Source organism: Candoia aspera, chromosome 5, assembly GCF_035149785.1.
Source record: "Candoia aspera isolate rCanAsp1 chromosome 5, rCanAsp1.hap2, whole genome shotgun sequence".
Lineage (NCBI taxonomy): Eukaryota > Metazoa > Chordata > Lepidosauria > Squamata > Boidae > Candoia > Candoia aspera.
Window position 1 is genome coordinate 58,438,652 of NC_086157.1, and position 26,266 is coordinate 58,464,917.

General features: G+C 36.8%; 1 protein-coding gene across 1 annotated transcript; it reads right to left on the minus strand.

Moving 5' to 3' along the window:
• Positions 1-25,674, minus strand: SLC37A1 (solute carrier family 37 member 1). Its single transcript, XM_063305314.1, has 18 exons — positions 25,262-25,674; positions 24,203-24,284; positions 23,307-23,433; positions 22,320-22,398; positions 21,417-21,556; positions 19,809-19,881; positions 18,281-18,447; positions 17,664-17,701; positions 14,923-15,051; positions 13,885-13,975; positions 11,645-11,707; positions 10,223-10,308; positions 9,855-9,903; positions 6,037-6,110; positions 5,679-5,757; positions 2,701-2,798; positions 1,356-1,408; positions 1-628 (listed from the first exon to the last, which is right to left on the minus strand). Exons 1-18 carry the CDS (start codon positions 25,315-25,317, stop codon positions 613-615), a joined length of 1,500 nt encoding a protein of 499 aa, XP_063161384.1. The 5' UTR covers positions 25,318-25,674; the 3' UTR covers positions 1-612.
• Positions 25,675-26,266: the final 592 nt, after the last annotated feature.

Sequence of the window (26,266 nt, forward strand, 5' to 3'; positions counted from 1 at the left end):
TTAGTTTCTGTTCATTTTTATTTTCCTTTTTAAATTTTTTAATAAAATTACATATATAAAAGAAGAACCTGAGTACTTTGAAGAGGAACTATCACATATTCAACAGTCATTTTTAACAAAACTGGACATGACATAACAGGCATTTGAGTACACATTTTGCTAATTTTTAGCACATTACAAAAAAGTACCCAAATGAATTGGTTCCTTAGCTTTTTGTCTGCAAACTATATATTCCCTTAAAACATAAAAGCAATCATGTAGTATAATATTTACTTATGACAAAATGAGCATAAAGGCACAATTTTCTTTGGCTCAGTTCTGCTATGGAGAATAGCTGGCAGTCCTTTATTTCATACCCTCACATTCCTGATATTAATGTGCAAAACTAAGAGGGGAGGAGTGAAGAGTCGAAATTCTGCTGTCTAAACATAACTGTGCAAGCTTTTCAAGAAATGTGATTTGCATGCAAATGTTATTTCCAGAAATATCAACAATCCAAAAAAAGAGGTGCAATGTGGGCTCTTATATAGCAGCTTTCTTCTCAGAGGGATCAAGTAGGATTCCTGGATCAATCTCTTTAAAAATAATTATTATAAATTTCTTGTCTAAAAGTTAGTGTTCTTTAAACCTACAAAAGAATGGAAATATCAGCAAGTGAGAAACAAGGAATCTTATAATTTATATCTATATATTTATATAAAGAGGGATGTACAGCGATTTAGGCCAGCCATATCAGGGCTTTAAAGATCTGGGTGACCATTAGACGGCAACAGGCTGTCACCTAGTGGCATTCTGGAGTTTTGCACCTCATATATGGTAGGGCTACAATTACTTTTTTTTAAGAAACCAAAGAACCTGATCTCCTGTGAGCACACAAAATAGAGAACTGTTATTCTACCTATGTACACTATTAGCTATTACTGAGTTAAAAATAGCAATAGAAATTAAAGGGTATTTAAATCACAGGCCCAGAAATTTAAAACAAATATGGGCACCTTAATAAAAGTAGCATTATGTACAGAAAAGTTAAAGTGAAATAAAAAGAAAAAAATGAATTTATTTACAGGAAGACAGTAGTAGCTACTTAAAAATAAAGAAGAAAAAGTACAGCACTTTCACACATCTCTTTGTGAAAGGGGTGGGAAATCTGTGGCTGAACTACAATTCTCAGCAGTGCAGCCAGTATGGCCTCTGCTGAACATGTGAAGAGGATGCCAGCTCTTCTTCTCTGATTTAGAAGCAAAGTTCCAAATAACAAAACGGGAAAAAGTGGTAACATTGTTCTATGAAAAGATACGCAAACAAAAATTAATGTTAAGCAGCCAGCAAATCTTTTTTACCATGCGGGAACTTACAAGGTCTGCTCAAGACTACATCGAAGTTCCTTTCGTATAAGGCGGAGTAAAAACTGTAAAAATGTTTAAGAAATAATTAACTGTAGAATGTTAAAAGCAACAAGAAACAAAGAAATGAACTAATGACATTAATTCCTCATCTGAATAGTTATTTGCTGAATGTTAAGAGCAGAAAAGACTCTTGTCACCAATTCTTTATTTCAGTCTTTAAAGAGAGGCACTTGACCACCTGGGTGCATGTAAGAAACCAAAAGGAAGTGAGGGCACATTCAGAAAACAAATTTTGGGAACTTAACAAGATTTAATGTAAAGCAGTAGCAATGAAGAAATGGAAGGAAGTAGCATATTATGCAATATGCTTTAATATCAAATTTCCATTTTTTTAGTATAGGGTCTCATGGCTCATACAACCTATTGGCAAAGATTTCATCAATCCCTAATTTAAGTTTCAGCACTGAACATATAGGTGATTCCTATAACTCACTGATGTATGATATTTTTGGGTTATCTCCTTTGGATCAAAGCGGAGAAATCCAGAACAAACTTCAGAATTATTTCAGTAAATCCAGTAAGAATAAAACTAGGGTCTGACTCTAACAATACAGGGCATAAAATCACTATGATGTGATTGTGAATCTTTATAATACGTGGTTTCATGGCAGTCATAGCTTAAGTAACTAGCACTCCCCTGTGGAAATTTATTTCAGGCCATAAGGAAGAATTAGACTATCACAGTATTGTTTTTTAGTTGTTGTTGTATATGTACCTTCAGGTCAGTTTTTGACTCCTGGAGACTGCCTAGGCTAGTCCCTGCAGTTTTCCTGGCAAGGTTTTTCAGAAGAGGTTTGCCCTCACCTCATTCCTAGGGCTGAGAGAGAGTGACTGCCGCAGGGTCACCCACTTGGCTTTGTGCCTAAGGTGGGACGAGAACTCAGGGTCTCCCGGTTTCTGGCCCGTTTCCTTAATCACTACACCAAACTGGCTCTTGTATTTTAGTATTGCAATGATAATCTCTGTGATGCTATTTGAGGAATGTATTTTTAAAATATCCTTTCTTTTAACGATCTGTTCATTACTGTTACTGCTAGCTAACATACAAAGAATGTTGTGACATCTAATAGTGAAACTTACTTCAATAAATGTACCTTACCTCTCCTGTAAAAAACATTTTAACAAGCATATATTGTACAGAAACTGAAATACAATTACCCCAGCATGTTTCCAAATGCTTCTTTGGATAACATGCCCACACTGTGGAATATCATGCTTTCACAGAAGCATTAACAATTGATTATTCCACATTTCAACAAATAAAGGAGCAGAACTACACTACAGTATGACTTACCAGTAAGGCACAGGCATCTGCTATCATCAGCATGTAAAAGACATTGTTCCAACCAGATGAAGAGAGAAGACCCGCTAACAATGGTCCCAGTGCTGCACCTAAAATACCATGCACACACATTAAAGCAATACTGTGCAGGAAATGGGGCACTGATGCTTCAGAATGAGCTTGAAAACTAACAACTGGATGGGTTTGAAAGCTGTTCTGAATGACAACAAATCCAGCCATTTTCTTTCCTATCAGCCTCACCCATTTCCATGTGCAAACCACAAGCAGAATCACAGGGTTGATGGCAAGCTGGTCCTCTTGTGACATCCACTTCACTGGGATGTAGCTGGTGTCATGGGAGTGCTGGAGGAGTGTCATTTGCAAGATTCACAATTTTGGGTCTTGTTAAACTTACCAACATTTTATTGAAATGTCAGTGTAACTAACACATTTGCAGGAGGATCCCACCACTGCCATGTCTCTGTGTGTGTGTGTGTGTTTGTGCACCTTTGTCATGATCACCGTTGCGATGGTTGTGACATCGCAACGGCTCGCATGACAATACAAGATTATGGGTCCCTGGCTGATAAGGCAAGGGCAATAAAGAAACACAAAAAGCAGTAAAAGAAACAATGTAACGACTGAGGGTGGCAGCCCAGGAGGCAACAATAAAAGGAAACTGACATGAAATTGAATAACAACCGAACAGGTGAGGTTCAGAAGGGTGCGCCCGGGCTTTCGAGGAATTAGAAGCCTGATCGCCTGGCAATGGATCATTACCGTACAGGAAGGCGATCGAGGCGATGCCCGGGGTGCAGGGGGCTGGACGACCTCTCACCTGGACGAACGGTTGGGACTCGTGGGGCGCACCTGGGGTAAGGTGGGGTGGAGCGCTGACCGGCGCGGGCTATTTAAATCCCGTTCCGGCGCGCTCCCCTCACTCTCAGCTTTCTAAGGGCATGCACTCTAATCCTAAATAAAACCAGAACCTAAAGTCTACTCTAGTGTCTGTGTTTTTATTGGGTCTCAGGCAGAGCCTGACAACCTTCATGTAAGTCTTGATTCCTGGCAACTAAACAGACAAGTCCATAAAATTGCCTTGGCAATATTTTTTGGAAGTGATTTGTCACTACATTCTTCCTAGGACTGAGAGAGAGTGACTGGCCCAAAGTCACCTAGCTGGCTTTGTGTTTAAAGTAGAACTAGAACTCACAGTCCACTGGTTCCTAGCCCACTGCCTTTAATCACTACATCAAACTAGCTCTTATCACCACTGCATTATAAAACCATAAATATTAGTCCTGATAAAATTCTGATATTGTGCTAGTAAAATATAGTTCTGCATCACTTAAAGTGGACTTGATATATACAGACCTACATTTGTTTATTTACTTATAATTTAAATTTCTAGGGCCACCCTCTCCTGGATGCCACAGCTCAACTGATGGAAAATGCCAATGAATAATATCAAGTGCACAGTTGAGAGACTGTTCTCTCCTCTCTACAATTTTCATATTACACATAAGCCTGCTAACCACCCAAACCTAGAAGAACACCAGTCATTTTCTTACCATCCTAAGCTATTCTCATTATCTTCCAGTATCCACACATCCTCCAACCCTTTGCTTTTTCAGATTCAAAAGCTTTATTCAAATGCCTATGGTAACCTCAGTTCAACTGGAGAACACCACCTTCTGTGGCCCCACAACTGTTTATTTACACATAGACCCATCAAAACATGTTTCTGAGAACCTGCATCATCATCCCTAAAGTCTACAGATTATGGAATTATGGGTTCACAACAATTAATTTAGCAATTGTACACCTATCTGGTTGTGCAAGTTCCCTAAAAAATCAACTTTAAAACTTTGAAACAAACAGCTTCCCAAAAAGTACATTTAGTCTTAGGAAAGATGAGAGATGCTTTCAAGGTCTTCTGAATGACATGTTGTGAAGGGGCTAAGTTTACTATTGCCAAGGCTAAGTTTATTACTGCCATTTTTTACTGGCTCCTCCCTATGTGGATTCCAGGATAAGGAGCCAGGCAAAGATTCTCCAATAGATTCATAATTTTCTGAGTGCCAAAATCTATACTGCACTAAGTTGTGACAAGGTAAGGGTCCCTCTTATCCACAAAAAACAGCATCATCAGTTGAACAGTGAAAAAAAGACAAATAGTGGGAGAAAAAGGAGACTAGGAACTATTATACCAATGAGTAGCCCTTATTGCTATTTGAAAGTCTTTTTAGTCACTGCAGGTGGCAGCAAATAGCAGCACCTAGCTAATCTTGGCTGAAGTGAAACAGAGTGAGCCATGATTAGTACTTAATGAAAGACAATCAGGAAATCCCAGGGCTGTAAACTATATTGAGAAGTCCACAAACATCCCAGAAATCAAGCCATTTCTATACAGCTGTCAATAAAACCAAAAGGGATATGTCCATGCAGCTACCAGGTATTGAGCTCAACTCAAGGGACCTTTTGCCTTATCTTATAACCACTTCTTATCCCAACTGTAGTCTAGCCTCCACAGGCTGTAGGCATCATTACACAGGGGGACACTTGGCAAAAGACAAGTGCTGTAAGGGTTCTTCAAAGACTGTGAAATGTGAAGCTAGTTACAAAGCAGCAGAAATATACAGATAGCATCCATCTGTATATATTCAAAGACTGTGAAATGTGAAGCTAGTTACAAAGCAGCAGAAATATACAGATAGCATCCATCTCCACACAAAGGTGGGCAATATGCAATGTTGTCTGCAGTGATCTTCATCTTCTCATTGTCCTTTACTATCCACTGAAAAAGTACAAGGATTTATGAGCTTCTACTTTTTAACTGATACAGAGATACAGAGTACATCCCTGCCGCAACCTTCTTTACCATGGTGGTTGAACATTCTCAAAATCTGGAGAGGACCAGACTGCTATACACTGGTCAAGAGCTTCCTATTGAATTTTTCAGTCTTTTGTTCTTGGGAATATTATCATACCTATGGAACCTGTTCCATCGATGATGGCTGTAACGGTTGAAAGTGCTTTTGCATTTCCATGAAGGCTTTTATGGGTACCCTTTAAGAACAACATATTTAGAGAGAAGTAATTTGACACAGAGAATAGAGACAATGATAATCTTCCTCTTGTTAATATTGGACATCTTTCTCATACTACTTGAAAACATAATTAAAAAAATGTAATTACAACATTGCCACTGAATATCACTAATACACAATCTACTTTCCTCCTCCTCTGGAATTTGTGCTCTAAATTTTTATATGTACTTATTAAAAGTAATACAGTGAAAATACTGTGGGAACTAATACGTTACATATAGAACAGAAAAGCACTCACCAAGTCAGCGGAGACAGCTGTTGTGATCAATGCATATGGACCATTTACAAGAGCTCCACAGATGAGCAGCATAGCTTAAAATTAAACATTAAACTTAGTATGTAGGATCTGTTATTTAATTGTATCTGTTAAAACACTGGAAAATTGTTTTCCAGAATAAAACATTGGAAAGATCATATGCTAGTTTGTTACTGAAAGGAATAGGCACAAGGAACTGCATAAGAAAAGACTGGCAGCATTATCTGATTTGACCTATTGGTGATTTTAGTGAACCTGAACATTTAACCCACTGCAGCTCTGCAAATAAGGACTGAGGAATCTTGACATTCAAAGTGAATCAGGAGAAGTGGCAGAATTTGAGGAGTGAACTATGAGCATATGAAAACAGGGATTTGTTTCACGGTCTCCTCTACAGCTACTGCCTCTGCTTTCGCATTCAAGCTCTAATTTATTTGGAACTTGGGAAGCTCTCTGCCTTTACCCCAGGGCCCAATTACTTTGCTTGCTTAGAGCCATAGTGGTGCCAACAGCTCTCTAAACATATAAAGGAGACATGCAGTGTAATCCTTTACAGCCTTCTTTCTGAAGGAAGTTTCATTAAGTTCAGGGCTTATGCTATTTATAGTAATGAAATGAAAAAACTTTATTGTGGTAATTAACCAGCACAGCTATTTATAGTACAACACAAAGTGACCTGCATTTCCAGTTTATCTGTTAGATTTTTATCCTGGCTTTATTTAGCACAGCTATTTATAGTATAACACAAAGTGATCTGCATTTCCAGTTTATTTGTTTGTTTACTTATTAGATTTTTATCCTGCCTTTATTTTTGGTCAGTTCAAGGTGGTATACATACTTAATGCTCCTGCCTCCTATTTTCCCCACAACAACAACCCTGTGAGGTGAGTTGGGCTGAGAGAGAGGGACTGGCCCAAGGTCACCCAGCCGGCTTTCACACCTAAGGGAGGACTAGAATTCAGTATCCTGGTTTCTAGCCCAGCACCTTAGCTGCTAGACCTAACTGTCTTAATAATCAGTAGTTAATACTTACTGCTATGGGCAATTAAGCAACTGATAAATGTAAACATTGCAATGGTTTACTTATATACTACTATTACCAAAGCAGTGACTGTAACTGGAAAGGACTGGCATTGCTTTTTCTTATTTCCAGGCTAGGGAAGTGGGAAACATTTTATTGAAGAAGAAAGTTGCTTTCTTGTCTTTTTTACCATCTATGAGATCCAAGCTTCTGTTCCAGTGCTGTCAGATAGTAAGTTGCGTGGTTGGGGGGGGGGTGTGGCAGAGAAGAGAGCAAGAAATGACAGTGATCTGGAGATGGTTTCAGCTGGGTTGGACTACAACACTTGTTAACTGCTTGTGGCCAATTCTGTTGATTAGCAGACTTCTCTTATGAAAATAGGTGCTGTGTAAACTACTTTGTCTGATCTGATTGTCTTCCCTTAGTTTTTGCAAGGTATGAACTGACAAGAAAGAAAACAAGGTATGCCCCAGATTACTGCTGTTTCTATGAGTATTACTAATCTGGGAAACTGAGACTCATGAGTTACCCTACTCTTATGGCTCATTTCGAAGGAAAACAGAAAGGAAGTGACAAAAATAATTAATATAATTATGAACAACAGTCTTAAAGATATATTCACTAGATATAAAACTAATCTTAATCTTCCCCACAAAACTGCCAATTTTTTCAGACACACAAGTTGATGACTTCATCCACTGAGGTCAGGGAAGAAGGTAGAAGATGTAGGGAGAGGTGGATGACATAACAATTAAGTGGATGCATAGTTGGCTCAAAAATCATACTCATACACATCTATGGTATCTCATCAAGTTAGAGAGAGATTAAATGAAGTACCACAGAGATGGTCTTCTACTCCTTAATATGTTTTTTTAGTAATAGCTAGGATGAAGAGGTAAAGAGAATACTTGTCAGATTTGCAGATGACACAAAATTAGGTGGAATAGTTAATACCATAAAAGATGAAATAAAATTCAAAATTTTCTTGATAGGTTAGGAAAATAGGCTGAAAGGAACAGAATGAACTTTGAGAGATAAGTGAAATTTCTTCACTTAAGAAACAAAATCAGATGCACAGGTATAGAATGGAGGATATCTGGCTTGGTATTGTTTTAGTTATTTATTAAAAGTGTGTGTATACAACTTTATTTATCATATTTTTAACACCGCCCATCTCCCCCACATGGGGGACCCTGGGCGGTTTACAATAAAATGTTTAAAATTCAGTAAAATAATATCAATAATCAATAAATATAGATATAAAATATAATAAAATCCAAGTAATGGCAGATTTAATTCAACCCAAAGGGGACGAGACCGGTCCCGGCAGGCCTATGGAACCAACCAACCCCAAGAGTGGCTCCTCTTCTCCCTACTCCAATCATGATAATGAAACCAGGTCTTCAACTGTTTTCTGAAGTCCAGAAGAGAGGGGGCTAACCCCACTTCTGGGGGAAGGGTGTTCCAAAGGGCGGGAGCTGCTGCAGAGAAGGCCCGCCTCCGGGACCCCGTCAGATGGAATTCTCTTACAGACGGGGTCCATAAACTTATTTGTTTATTTATTTATTTGTTTATTTGTTTATTTATTTATGCATTGCATTATATTACATTAATTTATACTCTGCCAAAATCCCACAAGACTCTTGTTTTAATAGGTATACAAATACTGAAACTTCCAGGGTCTAATAGTATCAAAAAACATAAGACAAACCATGCCACAACCACCACCCCCAACCTGGGGACCACAAGCTGCTTTTTCCAGCAAGATTGAATAGGTCAAAAATCCTAAATGGTACTGATATTTGAAACAGTAGTTGATAGCAAACTGAGTATGAGCCTACAATGCAATGTGGCTGAAAAAATGGCAAATTCAAATTTAGGCTTCATCAACAGAAGTATAATTTGAAAATCATGGGAACCATTTTGTTCTGCTCTGGTCAGACCCCACTTTGAGTACTGCATCCATTTCTGGGCACCACACTGTACAAAGGACTTAGATCAAATGGATCCAGAAGGATGATCAGGGAACTAACAACAAAAGCTGATGGTGAGAGACTAAAGGAGCAGGATATGTTTAGTCTTTTAAAAACAAAGAGTACTATGGCAGGATATGACAGCACTTTTCAAATACTTGAAGTGGTGTCACTCGGAAGAACATCAAGATTTAGTTTCTCTTGCTTTAGAGAGCATGACATGAAATTATAGATTTAACTTGCAGGAAGGCACATCATGATGGAATGTTAGAAAAACCTTTCCAATAGTAAGAGCAGTTCAACCAATTAGTCAGAGTTTTGGTAGGCTCCTCTTTACTGAATGTGTTCAAGCCAAGCCTAGTTAGCCATTTGTCTGAGATGTTTTAACCTGGCTTCCTGCACTGAGCTGGCAGCTGGATCCAATAGCCAAATAGCCCCCTCCAATTTATGGTTTTAAGAATGTCACATCTCTTCTCTTTGTCTAGGGAGAATTTCCTGTAACCTACAATATGACAGCCTACCCTAATATTATGCTTTCCAACTGTAATCCAAAAAGCAACTGGAGAACATCATATTAAAGATGTTTTCATTGAGTTACATTACTTGAAAATTATCTGTTTTGTCAATCTTTAATTCACAATAATGTACGTGGTCTTAAGAGAAATCATCTCAGGGTAACTCAGACTATTAGTTTGAACCATAAAAATTCCTGAGTTAAAAAGCAGAGTTGCAGTGGATTTATATTTAAACATCCCAACTAATGGGGGGACAGAAAGCGGGGAGGAAAAATAAAATATAAAACTTACCTATTGTGGCCTCAAAACCCATTTTACTGATTGTAGAAAATATATACAGCTAGGATAGACACAAGTAGTACACAGTTAGCTTAGATCATTCTGTAATAAGACAAGCTGTCTTTGCTAGATTTCAATTACAAAATTAGCATTATTTTTCATTCTGGAATTCTATTTTCATTTGTTGTTACCCAAAATTGTGTATGGTGGGTATAGTTTGTTTTAGAGAAATAAAATGCTTGAACACCCACAATATTAGGGCACAAAAATGCAACCCTATTTCATTAAACCTGCTTTTGTCTATATAACTAAAAAAGTGCTTTTGTCTATATAACTAAAAAATGCAACCCTTTCATCATTATCATCACTGCAGAACTTACAGTGGGTCCAGCTATCAACAGCATCATGCCACAAGTTGTAGCCCTTTTTTTGAGTCGGTCTGATATTAAACCTGCTAAAATTCCACCTGTATACAAAAGAAAGAGATGAAAAATGTAAAAAAGTTCTTTGCACATTCATAACTGCACAAGATAACACTATAAAAGTAATATTTTCCTTGATTTTCTAAGAAGTGCCCTTCATATATATCAACCACAAAGCTAACTACTATTACTAATAATTCTGCACTATGTTAAATCTTCTCCTCTCTTCAACTAACAACAAAACTGAATACTTGTATGCTTTGTTATCTTCTCCCAATTCAATCCCAGTTCACCAACTTCATCCATTCTCCTGCCACCATCCATTACTGAGCATAACTAGAGACATATAGATCCATTACTAACCCTAACCACCCAGAGTCCCTCTTCTGGGGGAGATGGGCGGTGGCTAAATTTGAGTAATAAATAAATAAAAATAAACAAACACTGCTTCACACCAAGCTGCTGTAGATGTGGAAAAATGAAAAATCCTTCATCCCCACCCTCACAAAATGGAAATAACTCACATGTATCTCCTACCATTATTCATATCCTTTATGTCGTATGCATTATTTGCAAATATGCAAAAAAGAAATCTGAGCAGTTCCTATGAGGATGTAATGAAAATCTGTTATGTCATCTTTCCCTCTGAAATCTTACTAGGGTCAGGATAGGGTTAGGATTCCTGAAAATGATGAACTAGACAGAGCAGCAGCATTTCAAAGACAAATTTTATTGTGGTTTGAAATACAGCATAGCTGAGTCAGTAATAAATAGGCTTAGCTCTCACGCACACTTGGTGAATCACAAAGGAGCAAAGCTGGTTTCAAAACCATGGGAGTTTCTCAAAGCACCTTTGTGATTTCTATAGGAAGCACATTGCTGAACCTGTGAATATTTGATTTATACTGTTAGCATTTGTTCCATGACTTTCAGCTACCACATTTATGCCAGTTTGCTCCCAAACATATTCTTCTTATCTACTTGATATAGTGTGCCACCATATTTTTGCCAATTTCTTACCGAACAGGGGAAAGATGATACTGTTCCTGATTTCATTCATAGACTTTCCCAAACTGCAGTCCTGAATTCTGCAGTTTCCATCAACTTCTAAGAATGTATCCCACTGACTCCTACTTTTGTGCCTCCATACAAGCTGTTATTAAATATCAAAGCCACTACTCTTTCACCCAAAACTCCATCTGCTATTAAAAACCCATTCTCTTTAATATTGTTTTCTCAAGTCAGCAACTGAGCTTTAATTGTCAGCACCCACTTAAAGTATTTCCTGTCTCTAAATGTTTCAGAATTTGATTTAAAAGTTCAAAGACTCACATATGTGTAGGTTTAAAAATAATAAACAGATCAGAGTTGCACACTCACCAAATATTCCTCCAACATCAAATAGAGTAGAAAGATCACCGGCTGTTTTGGCATCAAGATGTTCTACCGGTGAAAAATAAAAATATACCAGCAACAATTTAAATATTTTCAGATGCCCTAATATTTCCCAAGACAACTATTTGAGCAAGTATGTCTAAATCACACAAATTTTCTTAAATCTGCAACTGTTACATAATCATAGTTTGCAGATACAAAGTAAAATAAGCTTGCTGAAGCTAGCTTGAAGCTAGTGCCTATAGAATCAAGACAGCCTGGGAATACAAAATGTTGCTCTATATAGCATGAGGGAGAAAAGGCAAAATATATCACAGCTGTTCAACACTTTGAATTCAAATGGAAAAAACGGTATTCCTGAAACCTCTTGTTAAATTTGGGGAATTATCAGAATTACTAATGAAAAAAGGGGATCCAATGTGTTGCTGCTGTAGTAATCACTGCATAAGGAAATGTTAGGAAGGAATTTGGATCCCAAAATATTCTGGGTGAAAAAGAGATTATATAATTCAATTAGATATAATCAATTTTTTGTTTAACTTGGCAAGAATAACTTAATTAGTCATATATAACAATCAAACTCAGAGAAATTTTTACTGTTATTATGCATTATCTATTTACTATATTTTTATACCACCACTCCCAAAAGACTCATTTGAGTAAACTTGTGACTGTGATTTTTTAATAGCATATCTAGAAAAAGTTTAGCAATATTGAACTCCCTCTCAAATATGACTTCTGGTAACAGTTTATTCTTGCAAGATGATGCTGTCAAGGTAATGCATGCTATATGCCAGCAAATTTGGAAAACACAAGAATGGCCATCAGATTGGAAAAAATCAACTTATATCCCCATACCAAAAAAGGGAAACACTAAAGAATGTTCAAACTATCGAACAGTGGCACTCATTTCACATGCCAGGAAGGTAATGCTCAAGATCCTGCAAGGTAGACTTCAGCAATTCATGGAGCGAGAATTGCCAGATGTACAAACTGGGTTTAGAAAAGGCAGAGGAACTAGGGACCAAATTGCCAATATCCGCTGGATAATGGAAAAAGCCAGGGAGTTTCAGAAAAACATCTATTTCTGTTTTATTGACTATTCTAAAGCCTTTGACTGTGTGGACCATAACAAATTGTGGCAAGTTCTTAGCGGTATGGGGATACCAAGTCATCTTGTATGCCTCCTGAAGAATCTGTATAACGACCAAGTAGCAACAGTAAGAACAGACCACGGAACAACGGACTGGTTTAAGATTGGGAAAGGAGTACGGCAGGGCTGTATCCTCTCACCCTACCTATTCAACTTGTATGCAGAACACATCATGCGAGGTGCTGGCCTTGAGGAATCCAAGGCTGGAGTTAAAATCTCTGGAAGAAACATTAACAATCTCAGATATGCAGATGATACCACTTTGATGGCTGAAAGTGAAGAGGAACTGAGGAGCCTTATGATGAAGGTGAAAGAAGAAAGTGCAAAAGCTGGCTTGCAGCTAAACCTCAAAAAAACCAAGATTATGGCAACCAGCTTGATTGATAACTGGCAAATAGAGGGAGAAAATGTAGAAGCAGTGAAAGACTTTGTATTCCTAGGTGCAAAGATTACTGCAGATGCTGACTGCAGTCAGGAAATCAGAAGACGCTTAATCCTTGGGAGAAGAGCAATGACCAATCTCGATAAAATAGTGAAGAGCAGAGACATCACACTGACAACAAAGGCCCGCATAGTTAAAGCAATGGTGTTCCCTGTAGTAACATATGGCTGCGAGAGCTGGACCATAAGGAAGGCTGAGCGAAGGAAGATCGATGCTTTTGAACTGTGGTGTTGGAGGAAAATTCTGAGAGTGCCTTGGACTGCAAGAAGACCAAACCAGTCCATCCTCCAGGAAATCAAGCCAGACTGCTCACTTGAGGGAATGATATTAAAGGCAAAACTGAAATACTTTGGCCACATAATGAGAAGACAGGACATCCTGGAGAAGATGCTGATGCTAGGGAGAGTGGAAGGCAAAAGGAAGAGGGGCCGACCAAGGACAAGATGGATGGATGATATTCTAGAGGTGACGGACTCGTCCCTGGGGGAGCTGGGGGTGTTGACGACCGACAGGAAGCTCTGGCGTGGGCTGGTCCATGAAGTCACGAAGAGTCGGAAGCGACTAAACGAATAAACAACAAAACAGTTTATATGACCAGCCTTACATAATTCTTTAAGCCAGCACACTTACCTACACTGGTGATGTATAGTGGAAGCCAGAAAATAAAAGTGTAGCTGACTAATTTGGCAAATAGCAGGCAGAGAGAGAATTCTACCACTCCCTATAAAGAATGGAAAGTGAAATTCAATTCAATTTTTATTTTATTTCAGTCATAGACGAGCATAGAAAGTAAAATTAATTTGAGAAGAAAAAGACAATAAGCTTTTTGCTTTAGGCTAATTTCTGTGCAAGTTAAGGATTCCTGAACAACATATAATTGTCCAATATCATACAGAGACAGCTGCTCATACTGTAGGATCATGCATAAAGAGCCTATATTAGTGAGGCAGCCATGTCTTGTAAATAGTGATACTAAGCAAGCAGCATGGTCTGCAGTCACATACACTCTGTTTGATTAACCAATAAAATTCTGCTTCAATATATGGGATAAGAGACCTTGCCTGGGAACAACCCCCACTGCAAGTTAATGTCAGGTCCTCCTTTGCAGATCAATGGATACAGTAACATCTAATAAAACTATTTCTTTTCCTGTCATTTAAAAATGACTGTAATCTTGGAATCTTTTGAACTAGGGAGGGGGAATCTTCTAGCACAGTGCAATGCATTCTAATCTCTCCTCCGTCAAGTGCACAGCTCCTGTTGCTCATTGAGTGTTACACAGTGTCTGGAGGGTTTCTTTCTCTGGAATAATATGCTCTAATGGTAATTCCAAACCCATGCACTAACAAGCACCTCCTATTGGTTTTCTAGGGATCTATAGGATTGATTCAGGTTTCAACTTGATTAAATCCTCTCCTTTAAAATGAATCATCAAGTTAAACTGTCAGGTTCACTCAATGTGTTGAATCAAATCAGGTGCTTTTAGTTTGATTCAAAGACTCAGCAGCCTTTTGCACAAGTGCACGCATACTTCTATGCAGTAGAACTGAATCTTGGAATCAAACTCATTCGAATCTAATTGTAAATTCAAATTAGAACTTGGCTGATTTGCATCCTTCCAATGATTTTGTCCCCTACTACTATTACTAGAGAAGCTGACATACTTACAGGTATTTGCAAAGCTCCAGTGAAACTTATAGCAGCATTTCCATTTTCAAATTGTGCACATATGCCATTAAGGTTCAGCGGCTTTGTGCAATTCTCATTACTGCGTAGCAGACAGTGCATTTCTGGATCCTACAAAAGACCCCATCAAACTGAACGTAGGCAGTACGTCTCCTTTCTTTATAAACTAAGCAATCCAAATATTTTAATGCGCAGTAAAAGAGAAGTAATATATTGATATGCTATTTATATACTGAATACTAATAACAGAAGCATTTCATGTTTAGTGGCAGAGGTGGGAACCACAACTGAATCAGAGATCTCCCATTTCCATCCCTGTGGGCCAGAAGGTTACAAGGTGCAAGATTTCAGCCAGGAGAAACTTCTTCAGATTCCTCTAATCCCTGTCCCTGCCTTCTGGATTAACATTTTTTGTTCAATGGGGAGCAAGAATTATTACTTCTTGCCTTCTCCTTCTCAGAAAAACAAAAGCAAGCAAACAAACCAAAGAAACAGTTCCTTTCTTTTGCAGAAAGATTGCGTCTTATCTTTTTCGGTGCTCTCAAATGCTGTAAGACAGCCAGAGAGGTGTTTTGTTTTGCTTTTTCAATGTGAACAAAGCAGGCTTATTTATCTCTTTTCCCAGAACACAGCTATGGAGTAGAAGGCATTGGTTCAGCGTAACTGTTACGATTAAATTAAGAGGGAAGAATAGGATTCTTCTCTGCTTTTCATTCCACATATTATGGAGACTGGCGTTCAGACTTTCTATGTGGAATCTGAATACCCTGTTTTCTGTAAGGATAGAGCTAAATAGTTACATGTATTAGGATGGTGCTGATAGATTTACAGCATTGCTTCAGCCACATTTCAATCACACTGCAAAAAGATAAATGCATCACTTGCACCCCTAGCTTCCACTTAAAAAGTCTTTTCCAATGAAAGTAACAATGTTTTGGTATACACAGAACATCTCCATTCTCAGGTTAAGCTTTGTTGCCCTGCTATTACCCTCACTTTATTTCCTTTTGCTTAGATTTCTTATCCAATATAGGGTCTTGGTGGGGCCTACTGTGTTTATCTAACCAGTGCATTAGTAAAGCAACACAATGCTGACATTTGTTAAAACTTCAGAATGTTTAATAGGAAAATTAATAGCCTAAGAATCTTTAGACTCATGAATTGGAGCTCTTCAGGCAGCAGATCGGGTGCATGATGGGATCAGGACTTGGGTACAATTGACCACTTTTCCATTCTGTCATCTGAACTGGCTGTTTCATCCTTCCTAAGGGGAGAGCCAGCCCTATCATTGCAGATACCAAAAAGGTATTTTAAAAATCAATGCATGCATCTTGGCTAAAAGTAGTAAAAGGTAACCACCCACCCAAATTAAACACAGATGCACACACTGATTTACACAAGGACAGATAAATGAATATCAGCTCTGATGATGAAAAATTGGAACAATGTGATTAAGCAAAAAATATTTCATCAAGCTGTATTAATTTTTATGTAGCACGTAGATGATTTACAGTTGTAATAAATACTTTAATTATGAAAACATTTTTGCTTTACCTGAGACATATTCATTATCTTACTGCTTAATGCTGGCTTCTGAATGCTGAATTTATTTGACCCATTGTAACATTTCTGAAAGATATTTCCATAGCAGTAATTAAGAAGGATGAGACAAGAGGGGATGGGTAGCTGGGACTGGAGCAACAAGAGGAACAGCAGGTACTGGTTCATTTAAGACAGTGAGACGTTTTGTGCCAGCTCTATACAGAGGATTTTAGTAGAGACAAGTAGATTTTAGTAGAGACAATTATTTGGTGTTAATCAATGGGCATATTTTATTTTACTTCATTTTATTTTATTTATTCAATGTATATGATTGCCCAACTGACCAAAGCAATTCTGTGTGGCTAACATAACATTAAAAACAGTAATCAACAAATATAGAAAGGAAAAAACAAACATACAGAACATTCTGGCTGTCACACCATGTCTGAGATGGCCACAGCATCCTAGCCAAAATGCCTGTGGGGAAACTTAGCTTTTTAATAGTTTTTGAAAGGTTGGTGGGAGGGGTAGGACACTCAAATCTTGGGGGGAGATCATACTAAAGGATGGGCACTGCCATGGAAAAGGCAAAATTCCTAGGTCCAACAAGATGAGGTTGATGTAAAGAAGGACCAGGACCAGGACCAGCTTGGAAGTGTGTGTGGGACAGGACGATATAACCAGAGACAAATGGTCACACAAATAAGCTAGTCCTGTGCCATGTAGCAGTTTATGGGTGATAACCAGCACCTTGGATTGCACCTGGAAGCCTACTGGAAGCCAGTGCAGCTTGTGAAGTAGAGGAGTTACATTGGCGTACCATGGTTTGCCCATGGCTACTTGCGCTGCCATGTTCTAGACCAATTGCAGCTTCCAGATGGTCTGAGGGCAGCCCCATGGAGAACACATTGCAGTAATCCAATGGGGGGACATTTTGTGCATCTTGGAGCTATTGAATAAAATGATCTCATCAATTTTGGTTCAAATCCCTAATAAGATAAACTAATATTTGCAGTATAGTGTTCCAATCTTTGAGAATGACAACAATTTTGCTGGAACACCAAGCTCAAGAAAAAGGAAAAGGAAGCTAAAAAAAGTATTTTCCAATATTCTGATTTTTTTTTCCTATCCTCCCACCAGTTGTCATTGATATTGCCAAAAAAAATAAAACTTTTACTTACATTTGATGATTGTATCATACAGTTTACATCCTTAGGATCTGAAATAATGCAACAGGAAATAGAATTCATTAATATGCATATGCCATACTTTTCAAAATGTTGCCAACTGCAGTAATAGAAACTTATTATTATGAAACGGCATAGTAATGAAAAATTGTATATTTACAGTATCTGTATATAAGTTTTGTTAAACCTACATCTAAACTTGGAGATGGGCTAAGGTTAGAGACTCCTTTCTATCCCCGCAGAGTCACTTTTATAGTGAGATGGGTGATGTATAAATTTAATAATAAATAAATATCCTGGATAAATAAATTCTACATTTTTAAATCTAATTTGTATTTTCTTTAAATTTCATTCAAGAGCTGTTATTTGACAAAGAGAAGATAGGAGATAAGGTTTTATTTCATGGCTGTAAATAGCTTTGATTGATTACATTTGAAAGCATGATATATATATATATATATATGTGTGTGTGTGTGTGTGTGTGTTTGTGTGAGAGATATATACACACACACATACATACAGTGTGTGTGTGTGTGTGTGTGTACACACACACAGTATATATACAGTATATGTATGTATGTATGTATGTCCATTTCACCATAGACACTTACGTTCAATAAGAAACAGATAGCATATAATCCCCATTAAGGATATTATAATGCCAGGCACCACAAAAGACAGACCCCAGCAGGTAGATACCCAGTAGCCAGCTATTAAGGATCCTAAAATATTTCCTACTGAAGTATGGGAGTTCCATAATCCCATTATCAGTCCTCTCCTACAGTAAATGAAAAAGAAAAAAAAAGGTTAATACTCTCACAGACATTAACCTTGTGCAGTAGAAACATTTGCACAATTACATTTTAAGACAGTAGAAGGGATTGTGATTTAAACACAGGATCAATCTGGACTGTTTTTGCTATCCCTGATAAACTTCATATTAAGCTGGGAATTGATTTGTTTTTGTGGCTTAATAACACATAAGCCCATCCCAACACAGTTCACAAATCACAGCAGTATATTCAAACACTAATCCTGAATTATTAGCTTTATATCCTGCCTTTTATTCTTGAATTCATAGCGGCATATATAGCACTCCCTCCTTTTATTCCTTCCACAACCACCACCCTGTAATTTAGATTGGGCTGAGAGCAAGTGATCCACCCCCTCCTCAAGAAGGCATTGCTAGATCCAACAGACTGAAAACTTTTGTCCTGTCTCCAACCTTTCTTTTTTAGGTTGTCTGTCCTGTGTCCAACCTTTTAGGTACTAGTTGAGAAGGTGGTCAGTTTGCAGCTCCAAATGATTCTGAAGGAAGTGGATTATCTGAACAACTTTCAGTGGTTTCAGACCAGGATAAAATACCAACCCATCATTGATTACACGTGTGGATGATCTTTAATGGGCTTGGGAAGGCAGAAGTGCATTCATCCTGGCTCTTCTTAACCTCTCAGTGGTCTTTGATACCACTGACCAAGGTGTCCTTCTGGATTGGCTCAGGTAATAAGTAGTGAGAGGCACAGTGTTACAGTGAATGTCAGTATATGATACAGGAGTGGGCTATTTGTGGGAATGCCTCCCCCCAGTGGTATCTGCCCATCCCACATGCTCTAGTAGGATGGGTATGCTCTGGGTCTCTTCTTTGAAGCAATGCCATCTGATGGGACATGGAAAGCATTCCTTTTCCATTATGGCACCTGCCCTCTGGAACAATCTCCCTCTCCCCCCAACTCCTCAATATATGGTTGACCCTGATCTTGTTAGTCTTCAGGGCAACACTAAAAAAGTGGTTCTTCCCTTGGGCATTGGGGCCAAGTTGATTGGTGTAAAGTAGATTTGGGTTTCTGATTGCCTAAAATTTCTGTTTATGCTTTTAAGCATACTGGTTTATTATCTGTTTATTTTGTTGTTTGCTTATTATCCGCTGCTCAGAGTTGCAGTTGTATAAGTTGGGCAGCCATATACATTCCATTAATATATAAATAAAGGATAGTTACGGCCCAATTCTATGGTAAAACACAGCATTTGTAATCTATGAATTTACCTGTGTAATGAAGCATTCTTTTATTAGAGTTAGTTATTTGGCCTTTACCCAAAGATTTCTCCCCTCTGCCCAGACAGACAAAAGAGAGAATTTACCTTCCTTTTCCAAACCAGTTGCCAATGCAGGTGACCACACTGGGCCAGCCAGTAGTTTGTACCAATCCATTGGCTACCTGAAAAGTTTTTAATGGCAAAGGTTATCCTGCAGCAAAGAATTTTACAGCTGTAATATACAATAAGCTAATGTTAAAAATAATCTTCAAAGTTATGGTACACATAACAGCAAAATTATATTATGGTTATTCATTACCATAATAAATCAGCCAGACTTCAGGTCCCACAGTTTCACCACTTTTTTCTGTCAGTACTGTATTACCTTCTATAATTTGATCTCTCTGGGTCTTTCTGAAGGCTGAAGCATATGGGGTAACTGCTGTGCAACAGAAGGGCATCTACTGTGTGACATCTTCAGCTTATTCTCCAGCTATTTAATTGCAGGGATTGCAGTGCAGGGGTTGGGGCAATAAAAGTGAAAGGGCTATTGATTTATGCATGATGCATAGCTGAGAGGATACAATCATGGCAGAGCAATAGTAAGCTAATGGAGACTGAAGGAGGAATATTGCAAGAACAGACGTAGCAGCAACAGCAAATGATTAATGTGGATTCCAAATAACTCTCTCCATGTTTCAAGGGCCCTTGCTATTCTGTACCTAGGATTCATACAGTATCTCATTAAGTTTTTTTTATTTATCAAGCATTATTTACTTCTGGAGGAGGTGGCAATCCTCTCCATTATTAAAGAGCAGAACTGACAGTAAATGCGAAATCTTTTTGACTATATCAGGCGTCTTCTGCTTCAGCAAAGATTTGTGGTACTCATTAGGAAATGTGTGCTTTGGAACAGTAAGAGTTGAGGGCAGCATTTGCTTTTTTAATTACAGTACTTGTGTATCATTTTGGAAATAGACTCCTACAAAATACATAGTAAAGAATATGTGTTCAGTGCAAGATCCGGCTACTTTCAATGCCAGATCCAGCTTTTAAAGTGAGATTTAGAAATTAGTTTGCATTCTACTATTTCTTAACAATCAACTGCTTTTAATCAATAGTAGTCTAGGCTGTATCTGGAGCTGAAGCGGCTAGAAATCTTTGTGCTGCAAAACAGATACAAATGTTTTATAGGACAATAGTAAAATTTATCCCAAAGGAAAAAAATATAGTTTCAAGTGTCTCAGGACTTGAAACTATAGCATTGCATTGCATAAATCCTCAGAATAACTGCAACACACTTAAGTTTTTAAGAAATGGTTTTATCTGCAGAAAGAATAATATAAATTTTCTATCAAATAAAAATATAAACTTTTTGAAATCAAAAAACAGAATAATATAATAACAATAGATAAACTTTTCTATCAAAAAACAGACAAGATTTTCTCTTTTAGCTTTTACAAGGGAATAAAAAATCCAAATCAAGTCTTTAGACTTTTGAACATTTAACAATTGAATGTTTTTGCATAGTTAAACAACAGGAATCCCTATCTTAAGATGTACTGGTGACCACCCATGATTTTTAAAGAGATTACAGAATTAGATAAGCCATGTAAGACCATGTAATCAATGGCTACTAGCCACAATAGCTATGTTGTAGTAACACTAAAATGCTTTTTGAGAAGACAGTTGAGAAAAATAACATAGGTACACCTACCTGAGCAATGATGTAGAACCACAGGCTATGTATATTACAGAAATAGCCAATTCCAAATAACGCAGTGAAGAATCCACTGGCAAGCATCCCTCCACTGAGATAGTAGCGGATTGGCAAACGCTCTCCTATTATGCCACTTTGAAAAAAAATTGAATGCATGTTGAACTAAAATCAATCATAATCATAGCTGGATTATTGCTGAAAAATATATATTTCATAAGATCTTGTCTATATAAATTTAATTTCAAGAATATTTTTTTCCAAGAAGATTATTAGAACTACTGTATTTTCAGCATAACCAAGTCCAACATATCCATGATACCAAAGGATAGTTTGTTTAATCACTACCTCTACCTAACACAAAGAGGTGAGAAACGGGCATAGGAGCCTTGATGAACCTCAGTGAAAAGCAAATGAGAGGAAGAGGGCAACTTTAAGTCATTAAAGAGTAGGTTTTTGAATGGTATGAACAAATGTTTTCTGGAGGACTCTATTCTATGCATGTAGATATAAAAGTGGCTTAAAACGAATTTCTTTATTCAGCCCAAAATAGTTTTCTTACATTTCAAAGTGGAACTCTAAAGCTTAGCATTGGCAGCAAAAATCACAGGCATCTAAAAAAAAATGGGTGTTTTGCAGAGAACTGAATCAATGTCAGTTCTCACTCAAAATACATTTGAATTCATTAGATTATGAAGCCTTGTTTCTTTCAACTGTAATTATAATAGGAAATATTTCATGCTTTTGATTCTTAGTCCTTCCAACATTTCTCATTCAGTAATATCCTCTTTGCTTCCCAGAAACATCTAAGCAAAATGCTGACAAGGATCAGATATAGTATAATATTGTGTATTGACAAACTGAACCCATGAAGCAGGATAAAGAATAAGAAAATTTACCTCAGATACATTCCAACAGCATAAGCACATAGAAATGAATAATCCAGGGCTCCCAATAACTGTTTGTAGTTGCTTTTATCTAGGAATACATATAGCAGTTCAAGGGACTGAATTACTTAAATACAAATAACCTTCATAAATAGTGATTATCTAATCATATTTGGTTTTTGTATAAAAATGACTTCTAGTAGCTTTATCAAATTAAAAAGAACACTTTTATCATTGAAAGTAGATAACTTGATAATGGAGGAAAACAACATATTTACCATTATACAAAGGATTGAAAATGAAAATTGTAAACAGTTTAAAATGGCCTCTCACATCTAAGTTTTAAAATGTGTCTAAATAATGTATAACACCTTCATATTCAGTGACTGCAGTGGGGGATGGGGGGAAAGAATGGTATGTGCTGGCTTTGTATATTCAGCTAAACCTGTGTTAAGAACAAAATGCTTAAGCTGTATCTGTACTATCTGACAAAAAGGATGCATAATACCATCCACAAAATCCTGGAGATGTGATGAATAGGTGCAGTCATATGTCCCCTTGCATGCTTGCCCCTGAGTATGTCATGTGAATAAAATTGCTAGAATTTGTGCTGCATATTGATGCAGTTAATGCAAGTCTGAACTGGGAAGGAAAAAGGAATGCAATTCATTTATTTAAAACTGTTCTTCACAAGATTCAGTTCTTCTGTTCTTCACAAGATTCAGTTCAGATAATGCAAAACAATTAAATCAATATTGTAGGCAATATAGATTGTTCTTTCACATTACAGAAAGGTATAAAACAATGCTTACCTGACTTATTTCTAGAAGTATTTTTTCTTATAAGATTAAGAAGTTCAGGTAAGCAAGCATTTAGAATAAAATTGATGGACAAAAATCTATGCCCTTTTCCAATAGTCCTATTTCCAATAGTATTTTATTTGAGTTATTTGAGTTATTATTATTATTATTATTATGAGTAGGGAGACCTACTACTCACCAAAAGGTTCCCAGCCACAGCAAGAATCATTAGATAACTTTTTAACAGGTGGAATGTGGATGGCATGTTCTTCATTGGCATCAGGCTTAATAATTTGAAGAGTGGTACAGCGTTTATGCAGTTCTCCCTAAATTAGAGTGGTAGGGAGGGGAAATACAATTGAACATTTTGTTGCATTGAATCAAGTGAACTTGTTTTCAACAATACATTTTAAAAAATATTTATTTTACTGGAACAGGCTATCAGGCACACTGGTAAATATATCTGAAATAAAGTTAAATACAGAGTTAAATAAGATATCTTATGCGGTATTATTTCAAAACTTGATAAGGCTAATTCAGCCTTATCAAGTTTTGAAATAATACCACATAAGATAACTTTATATGCATTTTTTAAAAATGAAAAAAGGAGATTGCATGATACAGTAGGATTGAGTGAAAGGAGCAGGAAATACATGAAAAGTGAAAGAAAAGTAGAAAAAGAGCTAAACAGCATTTAAGAGAACATCCAACATAATGTGCCAGATAAATTTCAAACTGGTGATTGATAGGATTCATTATAACATATCTATATTCTTGCAAACATCCTAATGCACATTTATAATATTTCAAACATAGTGTGACATCAAGTCACAGAAAGCCATTTTAAGATATATTCACAAGTTTCACATATCTTTGCATAAAGCATCTTTGTAGGATGTTAACCACATAATGGCTTGTTATGAATATTTTTATGTAGTTTTATTACTCTACAGCTATCTAGTTGTAATTGTCATCCAGCATTTTTATAGGTGTACTGCACTGTCACCTGCAATTATACTTATAGGAAACATAAAAATATACCTCCTTGTCTGACATTATCAGGATATGGTAAAAATGTACTTCCTTGCTGCTTACCTTAACTATACTGATTGGCTTCCTTGATAAATGAAAACTAACATACAGCAGGAAAGTCAAGACAAATGTGAAGGCCCTATACCTGTAACAAAACAAACAGTCCATGGTTTGCAGATATTTTATTTGGCAGAACTATATTAGCAATTACTTTAAGTTATTCCATTATTATATTTGCATTCTTTTATTTATTTTCTCTGTACACAGCTAATGTTACTTAAATAACAATGAGAAATGAAGGTAAAATCAGTTAAGTGATTTTCCATTTGACCGCACAATTTTCAAAACCTAACAAGGAAAAGCTAATTTGCCTTTAAAAAAAACAGAATAGAAGGATATTTACCATTGATTAGGGAGTTACATAAAAACTTGTTTCATGAGTACAATTTCCCCAAGATTAATAATTTAAGCTTTGGCAGATGTTAAGTATAATCACTCAGAAGTTGTGCATTAAACAAACACTGTCAGACTGGTGAAAAATATTAGAATAGCTTCCAGGTATTCTGAAAATTGATTCATGGCCCCTGAGAAGCATGATATCTATATCACAAGTAAGATGGCCAATTTTTCAATCAACTTCCACAGATGTGCTTTTCAAGGTACTGAATGGCTAGTTGTAAACATTATCCAATCTCTCATGCTGGCTGGGGAATTCTGGGACTTGAAGTCCACACATCTTAAAATTGCCAAGACTGAGAAACACTGCTCTGAGATATGAAAAACTTCATTTATGTTTTTCATTTATCAAGTCAGTAAACATTATACCACTTTCTACCTAGTTAACTGACAATCCTGATCTCATGCATACCTGAACTCAATAGTTCTGGGTAAGTCAATGAAACAAGGTTGTGGATCATGCCCAATAATTATACCATAGCAATTGTTAGAAATATCACTGCAATATATTATTACAGCCATAAGAAGTATCAACACAGAGAAAATAAATACATATTTTAACAACCGATCTTCTGAACAATTCTTTACTTTCTGTCTGAATGTAGATTTGTTAAATAGGAAATCAAAACCAGATTCCTTTCCAAGTAATAATAGACCACAACTTACCATTGATCTTTTGTAAATGAAGTGATCAAACGAATCCCAGGTGGAAGTTCAGCCATTTACTTGAGTACCAGGTTTAACTTTTTGTTATTCAGGTGCTTCAGATTTTTGTTCCAAGTTTTCAGTAAACCAAAATGTAATGCTGACTACATTTGTTCCTTGATGTTATCAATCACTGAGGGGTTAATTCTTTTCCCATATACCTAACTTTATACAAATAAAATATTTTCATGCCATCAGTTTATGCATCCCTTTTTGAATATAAGCCCATTGAGTGCTCATGAACCAATTTTTAAGCAAGAGTAGATAGGATTGCAGTTAAAATGATATTTTAAATTAAGGATAGCAGCTCTATCATAAGGATAAATATAAATTCAAATAGAATGCATTTTCTTTGTATTCCTCTCTGTGGAAGAAAAATGTATTGAACAAAAAGGATCAGAATTGTAAGAAGACTTAAGTTACAGATGATCCATAGATTAACCCTTTTTTTTTACGTTAAAACCATGACAGAAATGCTACATTAAAAAGAATTACAAAGGGATGGAGTTCTGCAGCCCTTTAAATAACAAATCCCAAATTATTTGATTCTATAGATGCCAGGCTTTTCAAATTCATTTTCTGGGATTTGAATACTCCCAAACTTGCCAAACATCCAAACAAACATATCTTGCAACTGTGAAAGAAATAGGTGGTATTTAGGCCATATATTACTGACCAGTAACCTCTTCGACCTATCATTTGGTGCTGCTGTGTTTATTTAGGCCAGTTTTCTATCTACAAATATGCATAATTTGAAACGTGATTCCTTCATTTCTGTGAAATTGATATGAAACTTTTTAAAGAAAATATTTTCTACCCATCAGTCCTTTAGGGATGATGGGGGGGTCTACTCTTCCATGAGTGATTTGTCTATTCTCTAGTCAATTTCACAAGCCTACAAGCTACCAAATTTTATACAGTAGTTATTTTGTTATTTTCCATATTTACGTAAGCAACATATTATTT

Excerpts from the sequence above, each read along its gene's own strand:
- SLC37A1 (XM_063305314.1), bottom strand. The coding sequence starts at position 25,317 with ATGGCTGAACTTCCACCTGGGATTCGTTTGATCACTTCATTTACAAAA. Across the intron at positions 11,708-13,884 it reads ACTATACATCACCAGTGTAG|AACATCTTGATGCCAAAACA; the intron begins GTAAGTGTGCTG and ends TTTCACCGGTAG. Across the intron at positions 9,904-10,222 it reads TGTTGATAGCTGGACCCACT|CTGTATATATTTTCTACAAT; the intron begins GTAAGTTCTGCA and ends TGTCTATCCTAG.